Source organism: Cyprinus carpio, chromosome B5 (genome assembly GCF_018340385.1).
Source record: "Cyprinus carpio isolate SPL01 chromosome B5, ASM1834038v1, whole genome shotgun sequence".
Lineage (NCBI taxonomy): Eukaryota > Metazoa > Chordata > Actinopteri > Cypriniformes > Cyprinidae > Cyprinus > Cyprinus carpio.
The window spans coordinates 6966266-6990311 of NC_056601.1; the positions used below are offsets into that span (position 1 = coordinate 6966266).

The following is a 24046-nucleotide window of genomic DNA, read 5'->3' on the forward strand; positions in this document are numbered from 1 at the left end:
TCTGAGGACAAACTGTAAAGATGTTGCAGTGTCACTTCAACACTTGTTCACAGTAACCAAAAAGGGCTCAAGTTTTTAGAGGGAAAGATTATTTGATTTCTTAGAAATGCAATCTTTGTATTCATGTTGGTTTTATTTCTCAAAACATGTTTATACAATTTTTAAATTTAATTATTGACTTTAAAAATGTTGCGTGGTCATTTTATAATGAATTTATGTCATTAAGTTGTTTACTTGTTTATCTGAACTAACCTTGCCTTATAAAAAAGCAGACATCTAGGTTGGCTTTTTATAAAAAGCATTATCACAGTCACATTGTGACTTTAAGACCAAAAAAAAAAAAAATGTCAACATAATTTTAGAAATTGAAACTAGATGTATATTCAAGTCATTTTATCACTTATAATTTAAGGTATTTTAATAGATCAAGTTAAAAAATAATTGTGCATGCAAGTAATTTTATGCTCAGTGATGATGGTTTTAAGAAGTTAGCTTGTATTGTGTGATGTGTTAGTGGCTGTAGCGCAGTTTGTGTGAAATAAACCCAAGCCACTGACAGGCCACCCTTATTGATTTCTGCATAACACACATACTGTAAGTGACGTGACTGAGTGAAGCCAGTGACATGAGCCCAGCTCATCTCCTGGGAAACACTATTGTTTCAGTCAGATATCAGCTTATAACACAAAACATCCTGTCTTTTTCTCCTCCTCCTCCTCTTTTGTATTCAGTAAGACAAATGAGAAACCACTGGAAGGCCGTGTGTATCGACCTACATGTACATTTGTTTATTTTTACATGACATTTAAGGGTACTACATCCATCTTATTAAATGACTCAACAGGGTAGTTTGCAGTCAGGTCTGGTTGCCTGTGCATCCTGTTACTACAATAAAACATCTTTGCCACTGGTAATTATGGGAAAATTCTGTGTTGTTTGTGCAAATGTGTGTCTAGACTAGATACACAACAGTAAATTGTGGAAACTGGGCAAACTACCTAATTATAATTTGAAAATAATTACGATTTAAATTTTTAAGCCTTTTAGAATCTTCAAAAAGCCTTTTTTTATGCAAAGTGTTATCTTGTAAAATATTTGTGGTCAAAAATTCCCTGCTTATATAAAGCAGGGAACTGGATGTGATTCAGCAGTGAGAAAATTGTACAGAAACTCCAGTGAGGACTTTTTAGAGAGGAAAGCGGATAACTGCAAGGATTAAAAAAAAAAAAAAGAAAGAAAGAAAAAAATCCTTTGATCCTGTTCTGGTTGATCCAGAAATGGAATCTCTCAAGCCGTACACCTTCATTGCATTAGGATAAGATTGCGTGTGTAGTGCACATTCGGTGGTTTGTGCCTTTTTTGTGCACCGAAGCTGTTTATAAGGTTCTAGCATGATTTGTGTATTTGGGGGAAATGTATTAGGAATTTAGTTAGAATGTAAATAAGACAAATAAGACGACCTAAATTTATTTATTTGTTTTCTGTTATGCGTAAATGTATTTGGCAATTTGTATTTGGAAAAAATAAGTAAGTCATAATTATGTTTTTTTTTCTTCAAAGTCAGAAAGAATATAAATTTTACGATAAATCAGGTAATGTGAAGGCAGCATAAACCTCATAACTAGGCCTGTATGGAGTCTACAGCTGTAGTTTGACAAAGAATAATTTCTAAAGGTATACACACGTTGCTATAAATATATCAGATGTTTTGCATGTTTTCCCCCACTGTTAAATGTGATAAAAGTGTGTAGTTTCAGACCTAACAACACGCAACAGTTGTCGCTAGGAAATCCAGCAAAGTTTGTGCATATGACTTGTGCAGGCTTTCTGCTTGGATGAATGATCTCTTCAAAAGTCCCTCTCCATCTTTATGTCACCCAAATCCAGTAGATGTCTTTGTGCCTGCAGTAAATCTCCTGATAGATGACTCTTCCCTTATTGCCTAAACTGTCACCTGGAATTACCTGAAGTTTCTCTGTTATTTCCTCCCACAGAATCTCATTAATGTTTGAAATCTCCTGCCTGCTGGTGTCAGACTATTGTTTGTTATAAAGAAGACAGGAAACGCATTACTGGTGAATCTTTTTCACTGCAGCAGTGGCCATGAACTGAACTCTTTAGAATGTGAGAGACTTGAAATGATTTCAGTCAGTGCATTATGAACATTTTGTTGTTGTTTTTTGTTTGTCACTGTTCTCGAACTGCTATCCCATCCTCTGTCCCTAATTCAATTTCAGTTACTGTATATATATAGCCTTTCCTTAACCAGGGATACTCGGGAGCCTTCTAAGTGATTTTAAAGTGCTTTTATGCTGCAGTAGGCAAAGGGCAGAAAATAAATGGAAGGATGGAGGTGTATCTGTCTTTTGGGGAACAGACATGCTCATCGCTTCTCCCTGAGCTTGAGAATAAGAGGCACAGTGGGGGAGTGGACAGTGAGGTGCTAATGATACACTGAAATAATGTTAAAGAGCTGGTTTCATACCCAAAAAAAGAGCAAGAAGTAACAGTTCAGGAACAAGGTTTTGGCCACCCCTGGTGACCACGAGAACATTAAGTAAAACTGCGATAGCAGTAATGAATGACTTTAGTGTCATAGGCCTGTGGCACCAAATTTAATTTAGGCAATACAGAAGGACTATTAAGGCAGAAGTCCGGTACCAGTAATTACATTGGGTAAGATATTGCCGTCTGCATTAAGAAACTATAGTGGTGGTGAGTGATGGTGTTATTGGGGACATTCCCAGGGAATATATTCATTTATCCTTTACCACTTTTGTGAGGCTCAGTGTTTTAGCTGATATGCTTAAATATACCAGTGAACTGCTGTGTGATATTTCTGGAAGGACTTCACTTAGTAAGTCTTTTTTTTTTTTATTCAAAAGTAACAGTAAAGATATTTATAATGTCACAAAAGATTTCTATTACAAATACATGCTACTTTTTGACTTTCTATTCCTCAAATAATCCTGAGGAAATGTATAACACAAATAATTGAGCAGCTAAAATGTTTTCAAGATCGCTAGTAATAATAAGAATTGTCTCTTGAGCAAAAGAAAAGAGTTAAGAGTTAGTGCCATATTTATGCTGACATGAAGCTAAGGCGAACCTCAAGCTTGCAGTGTGAAACAGGTGTAAAAATGTATGGCATTTTAGTACACAAATATAACAATAAATCAAGACATTCATTCTATTCCATACGCAAAACACTGTGACACTCACTATTAAACCAAGGAACTGGTAGTAAGTTGTCATCATGTGACACATGACGCAAAGGGAACAATAAACACAACAAGTGCAAATAATCTAGTAAATAATGTCAAAAAGTTTGGTGACCCTGTAATAAAACATAGCATGAAGAACTTTGAGTTGTGCAAAAATGTCTGTGTTAAAATAAAACACAGTTATCTTAAATTGTACAGGGATGGTCTTGGTCTTGTGTTTATAGGAAACTAGAAACCTTCCTGTTTTTCATTTTGATGGATATCACACCGTAAACCCCTGAGCTTGTAAATCAATACTTCAATGTTTCAGTGCCGGATTCTGCTAATATCCATAGTGTTATACTGCAAGAGTCTGTCAGATACTCCAATAATGGCAGCCAGGGCTTAAGGGAGTTTTATGAATTACACATTATGTACTATACTTTACTGTCGCTTTTATTAAATTTGTATTTGCTTTGCATTTTTAAAGTTTGTTCTTCATAGAGTGCTAAGCCTTGCCACACATAAAATGCTATGTAAATTTCCTGTATGACCACACTTCAGGTATGATTAATTAATTTAATGGCTTTAATGCAAATGTGTTGTCTTTCATTGTGCCAAGAACTCATAGGCCCTGCAATAAACAACATTTCTTTACAGAGAATGACCGTCAGTTAAAAATAAACTAGATTAAGCTTTCTCAAAATTAAGCTGCCTGCAAATGTACTGTCGCACTGTCTTGTGGCAGCTCATTCATCTTCTTTAAATTTTCATCTCATGTAGCATTTTAATTTACAGTGTCAAATTTAATTTTTGCAACAGTGGTTGTTAATTGCCTAAATTAAATTTTGTGTCCCATCCAAAGCATGCATTATACTTTTATCAACCCCGCTGGAAAGAATGTAAAAGAAGAGTGAAAAACAGATTGAAGGAATAATGCACGTGTTTGGCAGGCTATAAATTTCCTGGCACAACAAGAATACTTTTCAACGCGTCTCTTTGTTCGTGGACGTCCCAGTTTTTACAGATATGCATGCTAATAAATCAAAGCTTTGTAGGAAGCTTATGTGGAGTCTCTTTAGCCCCTGTCATAGCTTTTGCAGTCACTACTAATGTAGTTTATGTATCAAATCATATATAAAGGCTAATAGGGCTGAAGAACAGGCAGTCAGTGTAAATGTAGACAAACTCTGTCAAAGAATTCGGGTCAGTTCACTCTCACCGCTCAATAACACCTATGAACACTAATAAACTCAGACAGGAAGTGGCTCATTCTTTCCAATTGTCCCTTCTACCCAAAAATTGGATGTGATGTCAAGGCTGAAAAGAGCTTTTGTAAACATTGTCCATGGCAGAGTGGACAGCTACTGAGGTGTTAAAACTGATTGTTTGGCCTGGCATTATGATTCTCTGGTGTGTTTTGTGTTTATTCTGTCTGCTCTGTGGTGATGCCGCCATCCATGCACAACAGTAAATGAGTAAAGAAGCTTGCTCTGTATGTGTGTGTGTCCAACGCAGGACTGTCAGAAACAATACAGAGCATCATCTTCCTGATAAAGTCACTGGCAACAGCTTGTTAGTTATGTAGCAGAGAACACATCCAAACACGGTGAATAGAATCTCAGTAATTGGGTTGTTGCTGTCAAGATCAGAAATAATTTCTGACTAGAATCACTAAAGTAAACAAGAATAAGACATACTTTTGTTTGTTTCATTTGGTTATCCAAACAGTCATCACATGGCTGGGAATAATTTGTTTTGTGAGTTTCTCTTTGGCTTTCTGGGTGTGTACTTACAGAAAATCCAAAAATCCTCAAGCTATCTGGATTGCAACTAGAGTCCAAAATTATACACTTAAAGCGCCAAATGTGAGTAAAACTTGGCTTTGGCAAGTGAATAAAACAAAGTTCATTGCCAGTTGGCAGATAATTTTGTTAGAAATGGCAACATTACGTGATTTAAAACAGATTGTGTGCCCCTTGTAAGCAGTAGAATCAAAGCAGTAGAAACTTTAAAACCTTAGTCCTAACCCTCACCTTTTCTAACTACATTTGTTTATCTAGAACAAAGGCATTTTTCTTTTGAAAACCAAGTTGTGACAAATGTATAGAATAGTTTTCATGTTAAGTTTCTAAAACAGCAATAAGATGCTTTTGTTGCATTTTCTATCACTGAAAGATAGAAACAGTAGTGTTGCAAGTGAATGAAATTTGAATGGAATATATAAATAATTTATAACAATATAATTAAAATATAACCATATCTATACTATAGATTTTTTTCTCAGGATTTTTGATGAACATCAAAATATGTCCCATAGAGCATTGAATCTTGGCCATTGCCTAAAGTTTTATATAGCAGTCTACAGAATTTACCATCTTGTACCTGGTTGCCAAACTTCTGCAGACTTATCAAACACACCTCCCCAGCATATCTGAAGTCTTAAAGGGGTCATGAACTGCCTTTGTTTTTTTTTAATTTTGTACTGCTCTCTGAGGTCCACTTTTATAATGTTAGCAATATTTATTTATTTATTTAATAAAAACATTCCTGTCGGATCCAATATAGTCAGCACAGCATTTTACTTTCAGTCTTTTTGAAAATCAAATTGTGCCTTGTTTGTAAAGGAATCTGCAGTAAAATGAAGTGAACAAAGGACCAGGTCCTACTGACGCCAACTGGAGCTTCTTTAAAAATAAAATTCATCCACTCTTTCCTAACGTTATGATCAGAAGGAAGGCGATGCAAAGATTGTGTTTAATCCACAACTTGGCACTGGACAGCGTCTTCTTGTCTTCGGAGCCATCTTTATTGTTTGCTTTCTGCGTAGACCTGTGTTTGCTTCTCTCGTTATTTACCCTACATGTGCGAAGTTGTGGGCGGGGCTAAACAGGCAGCGAAGTAGAAGCAGGCATTGATCTTTTTCTGCGAAGGCAGTATTTAGCCACACTATTACGTCATAAACAGCACATTCCACAAGCTGTTGTTTTGGCAGACTGGCTTCAATATAAGCTGTTTTTAGACTAACAAGAAAGTTTTGCGTTCTGAAAGTTACAGGTTGTTTTGATAGTACAATGACCTCATATGTCAAAACATCAGGGAAATGACCCTTTTAAATATGTAAAATATAAAATAAATTATGTTTTAAATCATTATTCCATTCTAATTCTTGTTCTACTTTGTTTCTTCAGAGGTGACACCTAGTCCAGTGAAAACACCCTCCTCAGAAACTTCACCTGTGAGCTCGACCCGTCAGCACCGGGATTCTGATCGCTACTGTCAGCTGTGCAATGCTTGGTTCAACAATCCTGGAATGGCACAGCAACACTACGACGGCAAAAAGCACAAGAAAAACGCAGCACGTGCAGATCTACTGGAACAACTAGGGAAGACTTTAGACATGGGAGAGATGAAAGGTACAGACATAAACTCTCTGTTAATGGCTGTTTATTACTGCATGATTAATGTGGCTGTTAGTTCATTAGATGATGAAGCACTAAACTGAATGATGAAAGATTTGTATTGCTTTACTGTCCTGCAGGTCTTTGATGGAAATGAGAATGTTGATTATATTGGCCAGTGCAACTGCCTAGAAATGAATTGGTTATGCAATGATACTGTGTCATATAATTAAGCTTGAAATGACAAGGTGTAATGCCATTAAATGATAATTGAGGTTTACGGAGAAATGGTTTGAATACATGGAAATATTTACCCTATGGTTTTTCAAAAATACATTTCAATATTTTACATCAGTAATTTATGTTTCACTGAAACAACCAACCCTAGAAGTATTTACAATGGGGTCTAAGACCATTCTTTAAAATGGATCTATTTTATACATTTTATTAAATATATAAAATCATTACAAATTATATTATCAGCATAACAATTAGAATGAAAAGTAGCACTCAGGCTCTTTGAGTGTCACTTGATCAGTGTTCATCAAGGTTTTTCAAGGTTTAGAAAGTCTGTAAACTGTTTTTGACTAGAGTTTTTTTTTAATAAGACTTGTCTATCACGCAGCACAGATATGTCACAAATCTCAGCTCCTTTTTCTTTGATGCTATGATGTCTTCAAAAGTAAAGAATTCAGAGTTGTGTGAATTTTTATATGACCTCTTTGTTACTCAAGGTATGAGAGGCAAACTGTGAGGCCACAAAGATTGACCTATGTTGCTCATGTTATATTTCACTGTGTATTTTTATTGAAGGCTATTCCCAGCTCAGAGCGGTAGTTGGTGCCATGGGGCTCACTTCCTCGATAGATTAATGAAAGCGCTGCCATAATACAATAAAACTTCTCAATGTGTCTTTTAGTTCCCTTGCCTCTTCTCCAGCCTGGACTCCAAGAGAATAAAAGCAATAGGTTTGGGCGTCCAGAGACTTTGATACAGGCTATTAATTTCTGTGGGAGGAAGAGTGTGCTCTCCCATTGTCTCATGGCTCACATTATGTCAATAACAATTACAAATAAGTTTTCTCTCAGGTGAGAGGGAAAGTGACCAGGCCAGCAGTCATTGCTAGAACTATTAAGTAACATGGGATGTTTCAACTCATTAGAGCTAAAAGGACTCAGTGCGGTACAGATCAAAGCTTCAGAGAGATTGGCAATGTGAGACTGAGATGAGCAGTGAGCTGAGGTTTGGTTTAGTCTGTTTGGACTGAAGGTTATCCCTAGCTTAGAGTGATGGATTGTGAATTCCGAGCAGCCTTGTTAATGGAAGACACACTGAATACTTGGCCAGGCTCATAGTGACTATTACTCTGTCAGCACAAGATTAAAATGGAAAACAATTAGGCTGAGTGCCGAATGAGAAAATAAACTGGAGATTTTTACTTCACTCAAGGATAGAAGTTACAGTATCTACATTTCCCACAACAGATTTATGAACTGTTTGAAGATTTTGTCAAACATCCTGCTTCACATTAAAGCTCAGTTTTAGGTAACACATTAATTAAAGTATGCAGCTGTGGCCTAATGGTTAGAGTTGGACTTGTAACCTGAAGGTTGCAGGTTCGAGTCTCGGTGCTGGCAGGAGTTGTAGGTGGGGGAGGGAGTTAATGAACAGTGCTCTCTTCCACCAATACCCATGGCTGAAGTGCCCTTGAGCAAGGCACTGAACCCCCAGTTGCTCCCCAGGCGCTGGATATAGCTGCCCACTGCTCCGGGTGTGTGTTCACTTCTCACTGCTGTGTGTGTGCACTTGGATAAGTTAGATGCAGAGCACCAGTAACCCCGAGTGTGGGTTACCATACTTGGCAAATGTCATGACTTTCATTTTTTTTTTCACTTAAAGTAGGGGAGATCACTGTTTTTAGTACACTTTTCCCCTGTAATGGTAAAACAAAACAATTGTTTCTTTAAACCACTCTTTACGGTCAGAACATTACAAACACTAAACGTTTTTGAATTCTTTACACTTTTCCAGTCATTTTTCCTTAAAATAAATATCTTCATAGAAAAATCCCGGGCTTACAGTAAAGCTGAAATCACAGAACAGACATTGTCTTTATCTTATGTGTATTTGATTTCTTCAGATGACAGCTTGATTATACAGTGGTGGCTAAAATTATTAGAACACTAGTATTGTCACCAGCTAAAAATGGTTTTAGGTGAGTTATTTTTATCCTTTGCTGTAGTGTGTCAGTAGGAAATATCAGTTTACATTTCCAAACATTCATTTTTCCATTAATATCAATAATCCTGTGAAATTTTTGTTTGCACAAGGAGTCTGACAACAGCTAGTGCTCCACACAGAGATTTGATCTCATCATCCTCCAGTCTGTCAGGAATGACATGAAGAAACAGAACAAACTGAGACAGACTAAATCCAGAAGAACTTTGGCAATGTCTCCAAGATGCTTCAAGAAACCTTCCTGCAAAGCTACAGTTCTGTTAAAAGTTTTAGACATTTGTGTAAAAATGCTGTAGAATGAGGATGCTGTCAAAAATAATGTCATAAATAGATTTTTTTTTTTTTTATCAATTAACTTCTATTAACTAAATTAAATCAACATTTGGTGTGACCATCCTTTGCGTTCAAAGCTGCTTTTGCTCTAGGTGCACTTTTCAGGAAGCTTTGCAGGTACAGTAGGTCTCTTGAGGCATCTTGGAGACGTTGCCACAGTTCTTCTGGATTTAGATTGTCTCAGTTTGTTCTGTTTCTTCATGTCATTCCTGACAGACTGGATGATGATGAGATCAGATCTCTGTGTGGAGCACTGGCTGGCTAGTTATGTAGTCTAAAGGGGCCGCATTACAGTCACTATTTCATATTCTTCTCGTGGCCTGACAACAGAAATGTTAAAACATATATTTGGCTGCATTAAAATACAGTATGTGAGCACAGAGAGGCAAAACAATGTAAATGGCAATACGACGCAATGATGTTGTGAATATACTAATTAGCATATGACATCATCTAGTGACATTTAGCAACTTTTTAAAGCTGGCTTTAGCTACTTTCCATTGAAAGAAGTTGGCAACACTAGTGGCGCAGCTCAAAGGAATAGCGCTGTTTCATTCCACTTTTGGCGCATGAACATCAAACGTTTATCGGACTCTTGCTATTGTTTTATCAAGGAAAATTATTTTTCAATAATTATCATTACCATATTATCACCCAGCCCTAATTGTCCACTGTGACTTACAATTTCTTTCCGTTTAAATTGGTGCAAGGTGTTACAGTTATCCCTGGCCTCCCCTATATATCCATCTTCAGTTTGCATTCACTACCTCACACTGTGATTCCAGCATCAGGAAGACCTGGACCAAAATGGACCTGTAGAAACAGTCAGTCGGTATCCTGCACCAGAGCTGATCTTTCACACACATTTCATCTTCACTGGGTTAAGGAGGGAAAAATGGATGGGCCAACCATCTCTGCAATTTTCCCCTCGGCTGCCCGTTCTCACTGTCTGCCCTGCAAGGTCTCTCACTAATGTCACCTAGTCATTACTCCAGCCAGGAAATGTCAGAACAGACACCGCAGTGTTCAGTAGTACGCCTCTTATGGCTTCTCTCCAACGTGATTATCAATTAGTAATGATGTGGCAAATCACCCTAACGGCCAGAGCGAGAGAGAGAGCGAGAGAGAGAGAGAGAGAGAGAGAGAGAGAGAGAGAGAGAGAGTTTGCCAGAGAGGGAAATGTTGCAGGAGAACTTGCTGTCTAATTCATTGGGCTGGGAGCTGCTGGTGGCAGGCTCATCTTTCACACAAAGCGTTAGCACCTAAAACACTTGCCTCTGTCTCTCTTTTCAGTATCCATCCATGTTTTTTCTCCTTCTGTCTGCTCGCCTTAGATTTTTCTGCATATTTCTCTGTTTGCATATATCTGTCCCGGGCATCCTTTGAGTGTTGTCTGATGTTCAGAGCATCAGAGAGGGAGGCAGCAGTCACACTTTGAAGAATGAACCATCATGAAATATTCATAGCTTTTCTGTTGAGCACTATGTCTGCATGGTTTCTCATGAATGTGTGTGTGTGTTTGTGTGTGTGTGTGTGTGTGTGTGTGTGTGTGTGTGTGTGTGTGTGTGTGTGTGTGTGTGTGTGTGTGTGTGTGTGTGTGTGTGTGTGCATGGCACGTTTTCTTCTCCTGCTGCTTTGAATTGCAGCACCTTTTTATTTACACAAAGGGAGGGCTAACTGTTACTTCTGTGTTCTGTAGTTTTTTTGGGAGGGTAAACATCAAGGGGTTCTCCTACATTTTTCTACATTGTTGAAAAAGGACCACTATCCAGGTGATACCAGTTGAACATTAAATTTTTTACACACCAATGAACTTAAACTGTATGATGTTATTGGTGATGTACCCACAGAGAATGTTGGAGGTCGTCTTTTCTTCCCAACTATCATGATGTATCATGATGCTAAATATATAAGGACAAAAATACGTAATCACTTAATACGTGACATTTAAAACTTTCTATCAATTAATGATCAAAATAAATTTATTTTAGTCAGATTGGTGAAATAAGTTGACGGGTGTTATATATAATTATTATACAGTATGATTAATGTATCTATGTAATTACACATTCATAATTCATTTTGTGTTGCTTTTGTATTATTATTATTATTATTATTATTATTATTATTAATTTGAAATTATAATTGACACCTTTTTGGAGGTCATCTCTTCTTCGTAACTAGCATGATGTACTGATTTTATGTTATTTAAATGTATAACACAAATAAAAATAAACACAAATTAATGATTTAATACAAATGGTATTTGAATTTCTATAAATGTATATATTTATAAAAATATATATATTTGTAATATTTTTTCTTTTACTATTGCACAGGGGTTTTCCCTCCTTTTATCTCCTCTTTATATTTATTTAATATTTTTTGGCTTTTTAGGACTCTGTGCAGTGATACTGTAGGTGTCTAAAGCCTGACAAATTTAAGTTTTTCAGCAGTGAACTGAAGAGCAGACTTCATTTTGTCTCTTTGCTCTTCACTCTCACTCGTTTTACATTTACATTGTCATTTAGCAGATGCTTTTATCCAAAGCGACTTACAAATGATGACAATAGAAGCAATCGAAACCAACAAAAGAGCAATAATATGCAAGTGCTATGACAAGTCTGGGTTAGCCTAATGTAGTACACATATATTTATATATACTGTATGTATATAAATAAATGTAATGTTTTCCTCATGTACGAGTGTGTAGTTGCTCTTTTCACCCTCACATTCATCCAACCCATCCTTTTAACACTTAACACTGCACAAACCCAACACTCAAGAAAAACCCAGCTCATTAGAGGGCCAATCCATAGTCATTTTGAAGGAGAGCAGCAAATGGGGATTATTTTCCTCTTTCTCAGCACTCCGTGGAGGAAGCCCTTGTGATTTGATCTGACATTGCAATGAGTTCTTTTGGAATTATACATAGTAGCCTTTTTTAACATTCTGTCTCACACAGCTATCATGTATCTATCAGCTATCACAACATTTCATGTTTTCAGAACTACAAAAAAAATTGTTTTAATTAAATTTATGTACTCTTTTTACTAATACAAAACCTTCCAAAGAATAACATCAGACTTGAGGTTTTCATCATATTTTCAATAAAACAGCATGATAACTTGCTTTTAATCATGGTCTCATACAGTTCTTGTATAACTGGCATATATTTAACAATGCAGTGACCAGTATGAATGTTGAAAACTGGACTTTAGTTAATGCTTTGGCTTGCCTTTGAGGAAAAGAGCTTAAATTTCAAACACTTTATCAATCAAGTCTGCTTAGCTGTCCTCATTTTAACAGAGAATACTGATATATTTCAAGCTGATACGATTTCAGAAGTGATTATGGCTCTTTTCTCGTTGTTGTTTTTTTTTTTATCACCAAGGCAGTCAGGGGATGTCTGTGACAAATTCCATCTATCCAAACACAGTCCTGCTGGTTAATTGGAAAGACAAGTTTGGAGATATAATTTGGCTCGTCTGTTAATCAGCATCTTCACTCCGAAGGACTGTGCAATTACATTCTTCCTGCCTAGTGCTTCAGAGTACAAGCCATTAGGAGCTGTAGTGGAGCGTGTGTCAAGTTTCAAGTTCCTTGGCATCCACATCTCTGATGACCTCACCTGGTCCCATAACACCTCCACCCTGGTCAAAAAGGCACAGCAGCGCCTTTACTTCTTACGGAGCCTTCAAAAAAGTTCACCTGAGTCCCAGGATCCTTGTGGAATTCTACCGCTGTACCATTGAGAGCATACTCACAAACTGCATCTCAGTGTGGTACAGCAATTGCTCCGCATCTGACCGCAAAGCACTCCAGCGAGTGGGTGAAAACTGCTCAACGGATCACCGGCACCCAGTTAACTTCCATTGAGAACATCTATCAGAAGCGCTGTCTGGGCAGGGCAAGAAACATCATCAAGGATGCCTCTCACCCTAACCATGGACTTTTCACTCTCCTTCCATCCGGCAGACGTTACAGGAGCCTACGCTCTCGGACTAGCAGGCTCAGGAAGAGCTTCTTCCCCGAGGCCGTGACCCTTCTGAACGCCACACCACCAATCTAACCGGCACCTACTGTACTTTATTACTGCACTGGTCAAAGTACTTTACATACATGTATTTGCACTACTCATATTTTTGCACATACTGCACACTGTTCTAGTTATCGCACTGTAAACTAGTTGTTACTGTACAAAGCACAGTAAACTATTTTATAAAAATATAATTGCACTACTGTTTTTGCATAGAATTCATTTTAACAGTACTTTTGCACATTCATCCAACTGTATTTATTACCACTGTTCTCACGATGCTGCTGTTCATAATTTGTATATATAATCCTACATTGCTCTGTTCATAATGTACATGCAATCCTACACTGCATTCCTATTTATATTCTGTATATACTCTGCTCAATACTGTATATAGCAAACCCCACTGTACATTCTGTAAATCATAGCTTCACTTATTCTGCACTTTTATGTATATAAAACACTATATTCTTGCACTTCTGGTTAGATGCTAACTGCATTTCATTAGCTCTGTACTTGTACTCTGCATAATGACAATAAAGTTGAATCTAATCTAATCTAATCTAATTAGTTTTACGTGCCACCCTGAAACCGATTGAGGAGTGTTGGTGGTTGTTGCGATTTCATTCCAAGGTGACGTTATCTTTATTCTCTTAGGCTTTGTTGAAATTATATTTTATTGTATTGGTAAGACGTTAGCTCTTGTTTCTAAAATGATTTTAGTAAGGCCTAAAAAACATTATTTTTGTAGCTTCTATGTCCTGGAAAAAGATCTAATTTAAGACATCTTGCAGCAGCAATTGTCAGAATTTATTTAAAGGATAGTTCACTCCAAAAATAAAATTCTGTCATCTTTAACTCATCCTTCTGTTGCACTTTCTTCTGTAAAATACAAAAGAAAATATTCTGAGGAATGTTTTAACATGTCTTTACACTTGGTGTCTTTACACAGCTTGTACAACAGCTGTCACTAAGATGGTAATCTTTCAAATTATGGACACTTTTTCCAAGTTACTACTATGCTACATTTAGGGGTCAGTTTGTTTTCTGCAGAAAAATAAACTCATGCATGTAAATGGTGGCCAGATTTTCATTTTGGGTAAACTGTATAAGGTCCTTTTATCACATAATTGAGGTACTGTAATTATTAGTATGTGAATGTAATCAGAAGATGCTAAATGAATTTTGTTGTATTATATGTGCACTGCTAAATATGGGCGCTAGCCGTGGGCTTTTTCAATTTGATATGGTTGATATATTTTCTTCTGGAGCAGAAGTGGATCAGTGTTTGCTGAATTACCCACCATTTAGATGCCATCTGCGTGTCACTGTACAAATCTGGGCATATTTTTCTCATTCATTGTTGTTTAGCATGTTTTTGCTCATGTCTGAATTCACACAGCAGAGCTGATGACAAATTGAGGCAGAAACATTGTCTGTTTACAGTGCAAACATGCTGATTCAAGCCTGTCCGACAGGTTAGTGGCTGATAATGTGCTGAATATTACAGAATGTTGTGAATTTGACCTCTGCCCTCATGATCACTGCCCATGTAAATGATATAGTAGTTGGAACACCTTATACTTTACAGAATCGTATTATACTAATTTCTCCCTATAAACAAATGCTTAGGTCTCCTGGCTCGCTGAGAAGAGTCAGAGTAGTTTGTAGTTTGTTTACCAAGCCTGCATTTCTGATTTCATGATTTCTGAAGGATTATGTGACACAGAGAATGAGAGTAATAGCTGCTGAAATTTCAGCTTTGTCATCACAGAAAATTACATTTTAAAATATCTTCAAATAGAATAGTAATTCATATTTACATAAAGAAAAAAACATTTTCTAAACAGCTGACTCCAACATTGAACCTCACTGTATATTAAGAAGGAAATTAAAAAGTTTTAATTAAAAAAAGTAAATATGTAGCTAAAGCCTGTTTGAAGCAGAGTCATACAGCACCTAGTTGCTACACAGTAGTGTCTCCTGAAATCCCAGCTATGGTGAGTGTGTCCTGGTATCTTATGTGATTATTGATGGCAAAATGAATTGACTCTTAGAGTGTAATGATTAGTGACTAATAGTCTAACTATTATTCCAAGTAGTTTAAGTTGGATAAACTGTAGGATCGACAGATGGGAATCTCAGTGAGTATGTCCCAGGGCATGTCTCAGTTCAGTGGTGTTATGATCCCTGACGATACCAGAAGCCTAAGGTGATAATATCCCTGAAGGCATCATTAAACTTTATTGTGCTCTAAGAATTCTGGAAGCTGTTTTTTCCATTCCATCTACTTCACATTTTTATTCTAAATAACACTCTCAGCCAAATGGTCAAAATGTAATTCCTAATGTATAGAAAAATTATTTCCTTGAAAATTCTACATTTCTGTTTAAGTGAGTGTTCATCTCCATCCATATGTGAAAAGTAATATACAGCATACATGTATAGCAAAGAGGCAACATTCCATCTCATTTTTTCCACTTGTAGTTCCTCTATGCCCATTCGGAGGATATTCTGTGCTAACGGTAATAAATCTGAGGCAAGGGTGACACAGATGAGAGAGACTTCATAGGAGCTGCACACTGGTCGACTCTTCATTGCTCATGTGTTCCATGGGCAGCGTGACAAGCGGAAACGGATGGCTAACATTGATGGATGCCTGGGCGGTGCTCCATTATTTCCCCTTTTCAAAAAGCATTTGAGAGGCAAAAGGCCAGCTGGGAGTCACCACAAGCTACACGGCTCTGCCACATCCTCTCAATGTCAGTACCCAAGAGTGTGTGTGTGGGGAATAAAGCAAGTGGGTGTATCTATCCCTCCAATAAAATATACCAGCTAAGCTAAACAGTTGATGATATGGTCAGCTGAATCGGTACCAACAAAACTCAGCAGACTTTTTATGTAGAATTATGCAGAAATTTCTGCCAAAATATCAGTGCAGAAAACGCAATAAAAATATGCAAATTCCTTCTAGGCCTTCAGCTTGAGACAAACCATAGGCACATTGTACAAATGTTAAAACTGCTGAAGCCAAAAAATATTTTGTTTATGACCATGTATCTAGGAGCTTTGAAAAGTTGTGGAGGGAAATGACATTTTTTGCTGTGCTTTTCAGTTTCACTGTTGCTGATATGATTAGCAAGTTTTAAAAACTCCTGCTGGCTGCCCAGTGGCAGAAATAATCAGACTCTTGGGTATAACACAGATAGACACAAGGAAGACTTTGCTCCTGGTCTGTCAGTGTCAGTTTTTTTTTTTTTTTTTTTCAACCTGCTGTAATACACAGCAAGCGCATATAAACAGAGGCAGAAAACTCTAGATCTGTGAGAATAAGTAAAATTAAGCATGATGATGAATCAACAGTACGACATGAATTTCTCCATGCCCTTCTGCAAATGTTGTTTATGGGTTTAACTCAGTTTGGAGAGGAGGAGATTGCAAAGGCCATTTTTCAGCTGCAGTATCATTAGTGCAACATGACAGCAATTACACGGGACGCTTAATCCATAACGGGGGCGCAGGCGGGAAACAGCGCTGATAGAGATCCAAAATGCTGCTGTGTCACGTTAGTAGCAAGCTTTTTGCTGTCCAGAGTCAACACAAAAATAGTTAGAGGAAAGTAACTAACTGCAAGTAGTGATGCTACTAACTTAACTACATTTATTTTTAGTAGTGTGAATACTTTTTCCAACAGGTAGAAGTGTGACAGAATGCTATATTACTGTATTTTTTGTCTAAATTTATTTTATAGCAGAGCAAGCTGAGGCTGTGATCAGACATGCTCCGTCTTTTTTGTCATATATGTACAGTGGGTACGGAAAGTATTCAGACCCCCTTAAATTTTTTTACTCTTTGTTATATTGCAGCCATTTGCTAAAATCATTTAAGTTCATTTTTTCCCTCATTAATGTACACACAGCCACCCCATATTGACAGAAAAAAACCAGATAATGTTGACATTTTTGCAGATTTATTAAAAAAGAAAAACTGAAATATCACATGGTCCTAAGTATTCAGACCCTTTGCTGTGACACTCATATATTTTACTCAGGTGCTGTCCAATTTCTTCTGATCATCCTTGAGATGGTTCTACACCTTCATTTGAGTCCAGCTGTGTTTGATTATACTGATTGGACTTGATTAGGAAAGCCACACACCTGTCTATATAAGACCTTACAGCTCACAGTGCATGTCAGAGCAAATGAGAATCATGAGGTCAAAGGAACTGCCTGAAGAGCTCAGAGACAGAATTGTGGCAAGGCACAGATCTGGCCAAGGTTACAAAAAAAAATCTGCTGCACTTAAGGTTCCTAAGAGCACAGTTGCCTCTATAATCCTTAAATGGAAGACGTTTGGGATGACCAGAACCCTTCCTAGAGCTGGCCGTCCGAGCTGGGCTATCGGGGGAGAAGAGCCTTGGTAAGAGAGGTAAGGAAGAACCCAAAGATCACTGTGGCTGAGCTCCAGAGATGCAGTCGGGAGATGGGAGAAAGTTGTAGAAAGTCAACCATCACTGCAGTCCTCCACCAGTCGGGGCTTTATGGCAGAGTGGCCCGACGGAAGCCTCTTCTCAGTGCAAGACACATGAAAGCCCGCATGGAGTTTGCTAAAAAACAGAGAAGTAAGATTCTCTGGTCTGATGAGACCAAGATAGAACTTTTTGGCCTTAATTCTAAGCGGTATGTGTGGAGAAAACCAGGCACTGCTCATCACCTGTCCAATACAGTCCCAACAGTGAAGCATGGTGGTGGCATCATCATGCTGTGGGGGTGTTTTTCAGCTGCAGGGACAGGACGACTGGTTGCAATCGAGGGAAAGATGAATGCGGCCAAGTATAGGGATCTCCTGGACGAAAACCTTCTCCATAGTGCTCAGGACCTCAGACTGGGCCGAAGGTTCACCTTCCAACAAGACAATGACCCTAAGCACACAGCTAAAATAACGAAGGAGTGGCTTCACAACAACTCCGTGAGTGTTCTTGAATGGCCCAGCCAGAGCCCTGACTTTAACCCAATTGAGCATCTCTGGAGAGACCTGAAAATGGCTGTCCACCAACGTTAACCATCCAACCTGATAGCACTGGAGAGGATCTGCAAGGAGGAATGGCAGAGGATCCCCAAATCCAGGTGTGAAAAACTTTCCCAAAAAGACTCATGGCTGTATTAGATAAAAAGGGTGCTTCTACTAAATACTGAGCAAAGGGTATGAATACTTAGGACCATGTAATATTTAAGTTTTTTTTTTTTTTAATAAATCTGCAAAAATGTCAACAATTCTGTGTTTTTCTGTGAATATGGGGTGCTGTGTGTACATTAACTTAAATGATTTTAGCAAATGGCTGCAATATAACAAAGAGTGAAAATTTTAAGGGGGTCTGAATACTTTCCGTACCCACTCTATATGCTTGTTTATGTAAATAATTCAACAAATACATTAGGTTTTGAGGTAGTATTTTTTGAATCAGTAATATAAATTAATTTTCTTGGTTGTTTAGAATCTAACTTAAGCATAAGTTCAATTTAATGTTAAAAGTATTATCTGACTGTTTATAAATTACTTAAAATTCTGAGTAACTTTAAGGTTTAAAGTATTATTTAGTTTAGGCAAAATCTCACTTTTCTTATGAGACGCATAGCTGCACAAGAGCGTCACAGTTCGTGGTTTCCCCTCTCTTGCCCTTACTGATGCAACAACATCAGCATCCCAAGCTGGATTACAAGCCACATGGCCTTCTCAAATATTTATAATGTCACTTGACACACACACAGAGGAACTTGTCTCCTCAAAGGTCCCCCTCCCTAGCACGGATCGCATTTCATGGAGAGACCTTCCATTGTAATGATAAAGTTGTTCTTAAAAACACAAATAAATAAATAAAAAGGCTTGACATTTCTATATTTCTATCTCTTTAATTGATTCTGTCCACACACACATTCCCTCAGGGTATGGTAATCAGGAGAGTTGATCAGGCAGAACTGCGAAACACAGCCGAGCAGTGACCCGTGCTGAGCCTCGGCTGACTGAGAGAGATAGAGACCAGCGTTATCTCATTCCCCAGTTAGTCCCTCTGTTCTCGGGAATGACATGATAAGGCTTTATTGACCACTCTGCTTTCAGCTTAGCATGGTGCAGAGGCCAAAAGATAGTCAAAGACATGTATGCATATACAGTATGCATGTAATGTTTTTTTTTTTTTTTACGATTCACCCCAAATATAATAAAATCCTTTTGTCCTCTAAATGCTGTAAAGATGATCTCATTGAATGTCATACATGATGAGATTTCACAGCTGAATTTTCTTACTATGACTGTCATGTTAGATTATGTGCATTTGTATTTGCACTTGCTAAAAACACAAATTTGTGTCTCTCTTTTCTGTGTAGGTCTAAAACGTTGCTACACATGTGATGTCTGCAGTGTCACACTGAATTCAGTGGCACAGTACCATGCACACCTGCAGGGCTCCAAGCACCAAAACAAGTAAGTGCCAACGTGCACCTCCTGCCAAAAAAAAAAAAAAAAATATGTTTTTTTTAAATTAGTGGAATATTTGTTTTTGTATTTTTGTTTAATAGCAATAAAATAAAATAAAAAATAAGCTAAAAAAAAAAATATGTAAATAAAATTAAATATTTTGTAAATAATTAAGTAAAATAGCAAAATTAAAGCCAATACTGATGCAATCCATCTCAATGCTTAAGGTATTTATGTATTTATGTGTGTGTGTGTGTGTGTGTGTGTGTGTGTGTGTGTGTGTGTGTGTGTGTGTGTGTGTGTGTGTGTGTGTGTGTGTGTGTGTGTGTGTATAAACATGGAGTATTAATTGTTATTCGTTAATTGAAATATATCAAAGACTTTTTTCATATAACAGCGACTAATTTTAGTGGAACTAGACATCAAGTACATTGTGTGTTTACTTTCCATTCGATATCTGTCAATGAAAGTGACATACAATTGCAATTGCGACTCATACTAGGTGATGAGGATAATAATACAAACGGAGCACAATAGTTTAGTTTACCAGACAGATTTCCTAGAAGTGGTGGTAGATTCCAGGGCATTTTTGAATGTTCCTAGATTGTTATTGAATTTTTTGCCTGTTGTTCTTTCATTTATCCCTAAAGTGGAGTTTTTGTCCCCTTTGATATACTACCTCGTATGCTTGCTCACAGTTGTCCAGTCATCGGATTTGGCAGTCTGACTGTTTGTTCGGAAGTTACCCCTTCTTTCAACACTCTGCTCCAAGCGTGTTTGAAGCAATTACTCCATAATTTTGGTGCTGACCCCAGTTCCTCTGTTTACACACACATGCGGGTCATTAGCTGTGCAGACATTAGGAGCACATCCAAAATTGAGATTTTAGTGAGCACTGAGACTACACTCTGAGTCAGCTCTCCATCACTTATTAAAAATCCTTCTCCATTGCTCCTCACTAGACAAATTCTACTGCTCTGTAACTCTGAGCCCCTGTAAAAAATAAAAAAAATTAATGTGCATCCTGACTCCATCATAGCTGTCAGATGTCCAGCTCTTTTACCACCTGCTTCCATCATATTGGATGTCTTCCCTGTCGTGTGGTCCAGTAGCATATGTTTTGGGGGTGTAATGTTCTGCACCCTGCCTGCTGATCCTTATCCAGGTGGTTTGTTTTGAGTGGACCACCTCAACGAGTTGACTGATTGAGATACAAATACATACTGTCACACAAACATATAACCAAACACACAGAGCATGCTGGCATGCTGTATATAATATGGGGCCCTATGATTTCTGTGACGCAGGATTTGGCAAAATTCGGATAAGTGTTAAATCACTTAAATCACAATATGGACTAATATCTGTGAATATTAATCAGTGAAAAGTAGTTTCATCTACTACACATTTGTGCTGTTTTCATCAAAGGCACTCCACAAGAACTTCATCTCTGGAGCGGCTTTGAAAGTTCACTTAACAAGCATTTCATTTGATAAAAACAATTATCAGATATACGCAGAAACTCAATAATAGTATACACACACATGCACAATGAGGAAATTCAGTTTGCACTCTTTGTGGGAGGGATGGTGAAACAAATGACCCTCTCGTGTTAAGAGTATCGATAAGTCTGTAGATCAATAGATACACTCCACATCTCCTCAGACAGACTAAATCAAGCCTCCTGGCTTTTCCTTTCTTTATTCAGTCAAGCACACTCCTAGCCAACAAGCCAAATATGGTTCTCCTGCCAAATTGAGAACAACCTTATATTCAGTAATTCAGTTCAGCTCTAAGGGATGTATGCATTATCTACACTCCATTAGAGTATTTTAATTTGGAGGGACACTTTTTTTCTTTCTCTTAATTGAGGGCATTTATTGCTGATGAATGTGGTATCTCCATCTATGATTATGACATGATGGAGAAGGTAACAGTGAACTGTTGTCTGATATGTTGTCTAGTGTGCTCTGTATACTGTACGCAGCAACTATTTATTTATTTATTTAAAGTTAAAGTATCAAGATTGAAAAAAAACCTATGCTACATTTACTGTATTTGATCAAAATAATAGCAAATAATATTGTGAAATATTACTATTTAAACTGATTTTATTATATTTTAAAATATAATTTATTCATGTGATGTGAAAGCTGAATTTTTAGTAGCCATTACTTGTGTCTTCACTGTCACATGATTCTTCAGAAATCATTCTTATGTGCTGATTTAGTGCTTTAATTTTGTTATTATTTAAAAAAAGGATTGTTTGATAGATATAAAGTTCAAAAGAATAGCATTTATTTTGAATAAGATACAAATTCTGTTGTTATGAAAGATTCTGTCACTTATGATCAATGTAATGCATCCTTGCTGACTAAAAGTAGGCTATTTCCTTCTTTCAAAAACATAAGGTGTAAGAACCCAGAAATTAATAGATGTATTATTATGACCGTAAAGTATTTTATAGTATCATTAAAGCAAATACAAACCTGATTCCAAAAAAGTTGCGACACTGTACAAACTGTGAGTAAAAAAGGAATGGAATAATTTACAAATCTCATAAACTTATATTTTATTCACAGTAGAATATAGATAACATATCAAATGTTGAAAGTGAGACATTTTGAAATGTCATGTCAAATATTGGCTCATTTTGGATTTCATGAGAGCTATACATTCCAAAAAAGTTGGGACAGGTAGCAATAAGAGGCCGGAAAAGTTAAATGTACATATAAGGAACAGCTGGAGGACCAATTTGCAACTTATTAGGTCAATTGGCAACATGATTGGGTATAAAAAGAGCCTATCAGAGTGGCAGTGTCTCTCAGAAGTCAAGATGGGCAGAGGATCACCAATTCCCCCAATGCTGCGGCGAAAAATATTGGAGCAATATCAGAAAGGAGTTTCTAAGAGAAAAATTACAAAGAGTTTGAAGTTTTCATCATCTACAGTTCATAATATCATCCAAAGATTCAGAGAATCTGGAACAATCTCTGTGCGTAAGGGTCAAGGCCGGAAAACCATACCGGATGCCCGTGATCTTCGGGCCCTTAGACAGCACAGCATCACATACAGGAATGCTGCTGTAATGGAAATCACCACATGGGCTCAGGAATACTTCCAGAAAACATTGTCGGTGAACACAATCCACACAATCCAATTGAAGTTATTTTTGGAAAACTGGGACACCATGTTATCCGGACTAAAGAGGACAAGGACAACCCAAGTTGTTATCAGCTCTCAGTTCAGAAGCCTGCATCTCTGATGGTATGGGGTTGCATGAGTGCGTGTGGCATGGGCAGCTTACACATCTGGAAAGGCACCATCAATGCTGAAAGGTATATCCAAGTTCTAGAACAACATATGCTCCCATCCAGACGTCGTCTCTTTCAGGAAGACCTTGCATTTTCCAACATGACAATGCCAGACCACATACTGCATCAATTACAACATCATGGCTGCGTAGAAGAAGGATCGCGTTGGGATCCGGGTACTGAAATGGCCAGCCTGCAGTCCAGATCTTTCACCCATAGAAAACATTTGGCACATCATAAAAAGGGAAGATGCAACAAAGACAAGAGTTGAGCAACTAGAAGCCTGTATTAGACAAGAATGGGACAACATTCTTATTCCTAAACTTGAGCAACTTGTCTCCTCAGTCCCCAGACGTTTGCAGACTGTTATAAAAAGAAGAGGGGATGCCACACAGTGGTAAACATGGCCTTGTCCCAACTTTTTTGAGATGTGTTGATGCCATGAAATTTAAAATCAACTTATTTTCCCCTTAAAATTATAAATTTTCTCAGTATAAATATTTGATATGTCATCTATGTTGTATTCTGAATAAAATATTGAAATTTGAAACTTCCACATCATTGCATTCTATTTTTATTCACAATTTGTACAGTGTCCCAACTTTTTTGGAATCGGGTTTGTATAAAGCATTCATATTATGATTTAGTTTAATGTTGCTTTATTCTTTGGGGCATCCTAAGGAAAATGGCTTTTCCATAGCCTTTGTTGGATGAAGGTTCAGAAGGTTTGGAGTATGCTTGTAATAACACTTTAGAATAGGGAACACATATAGTTGTTAAGTTTAGTTAAGTTGGGGTTCAAGTATGGGGTTCATTAAGGATGTAAAATATGGTCATGTAGAATAAGGCATTAATATGTGCTTTATAAGTACTAATAAACAGCAAATATGCTATTAATATGCATGCTAATAAGCAAATAGTTAGAAGTGGAAATTTGCCCTTAAAATAAAGTGTTACATTGTTTTCTTGATTCAGTGCTCCTCTTTACTCTTAAGTTTCTGTAAGATACACATTTTTTAACGCTGGTTATACACACACAAGCAA

At 37.3% G+C, this 24046-nt stretch overlaps 1 protein-coding gene across 2 annotated transcripts in view; it reads left to right on the forward strand.

Moving 5' to 3' along the window:
* Nucleotides 1-24046, forward strand: part of LOC109090114 (zinc finger matrin-type protein 4-like) — a 77415-nt gene that overhangs the window by 45929 nt on the left and 7440 nt on the right. Inside the window, exons 5-6 of one of the 2 annotated variants that reach the window (XM_042723972.1) lie at nt 6395-6619; nt 19598-19694. In XM_042723972.1, coding sequence (XP_042579906.1) covers nt 6395-6619; nt 19598-19694 — 322 coding nt within the window. The remainder of the gene's footprint in view (nt 1-6394; nt 6620-19597; nt 19695-24046) is intronic. The other variant, XM_042723973.1, reaches the window with a different exon arrangement.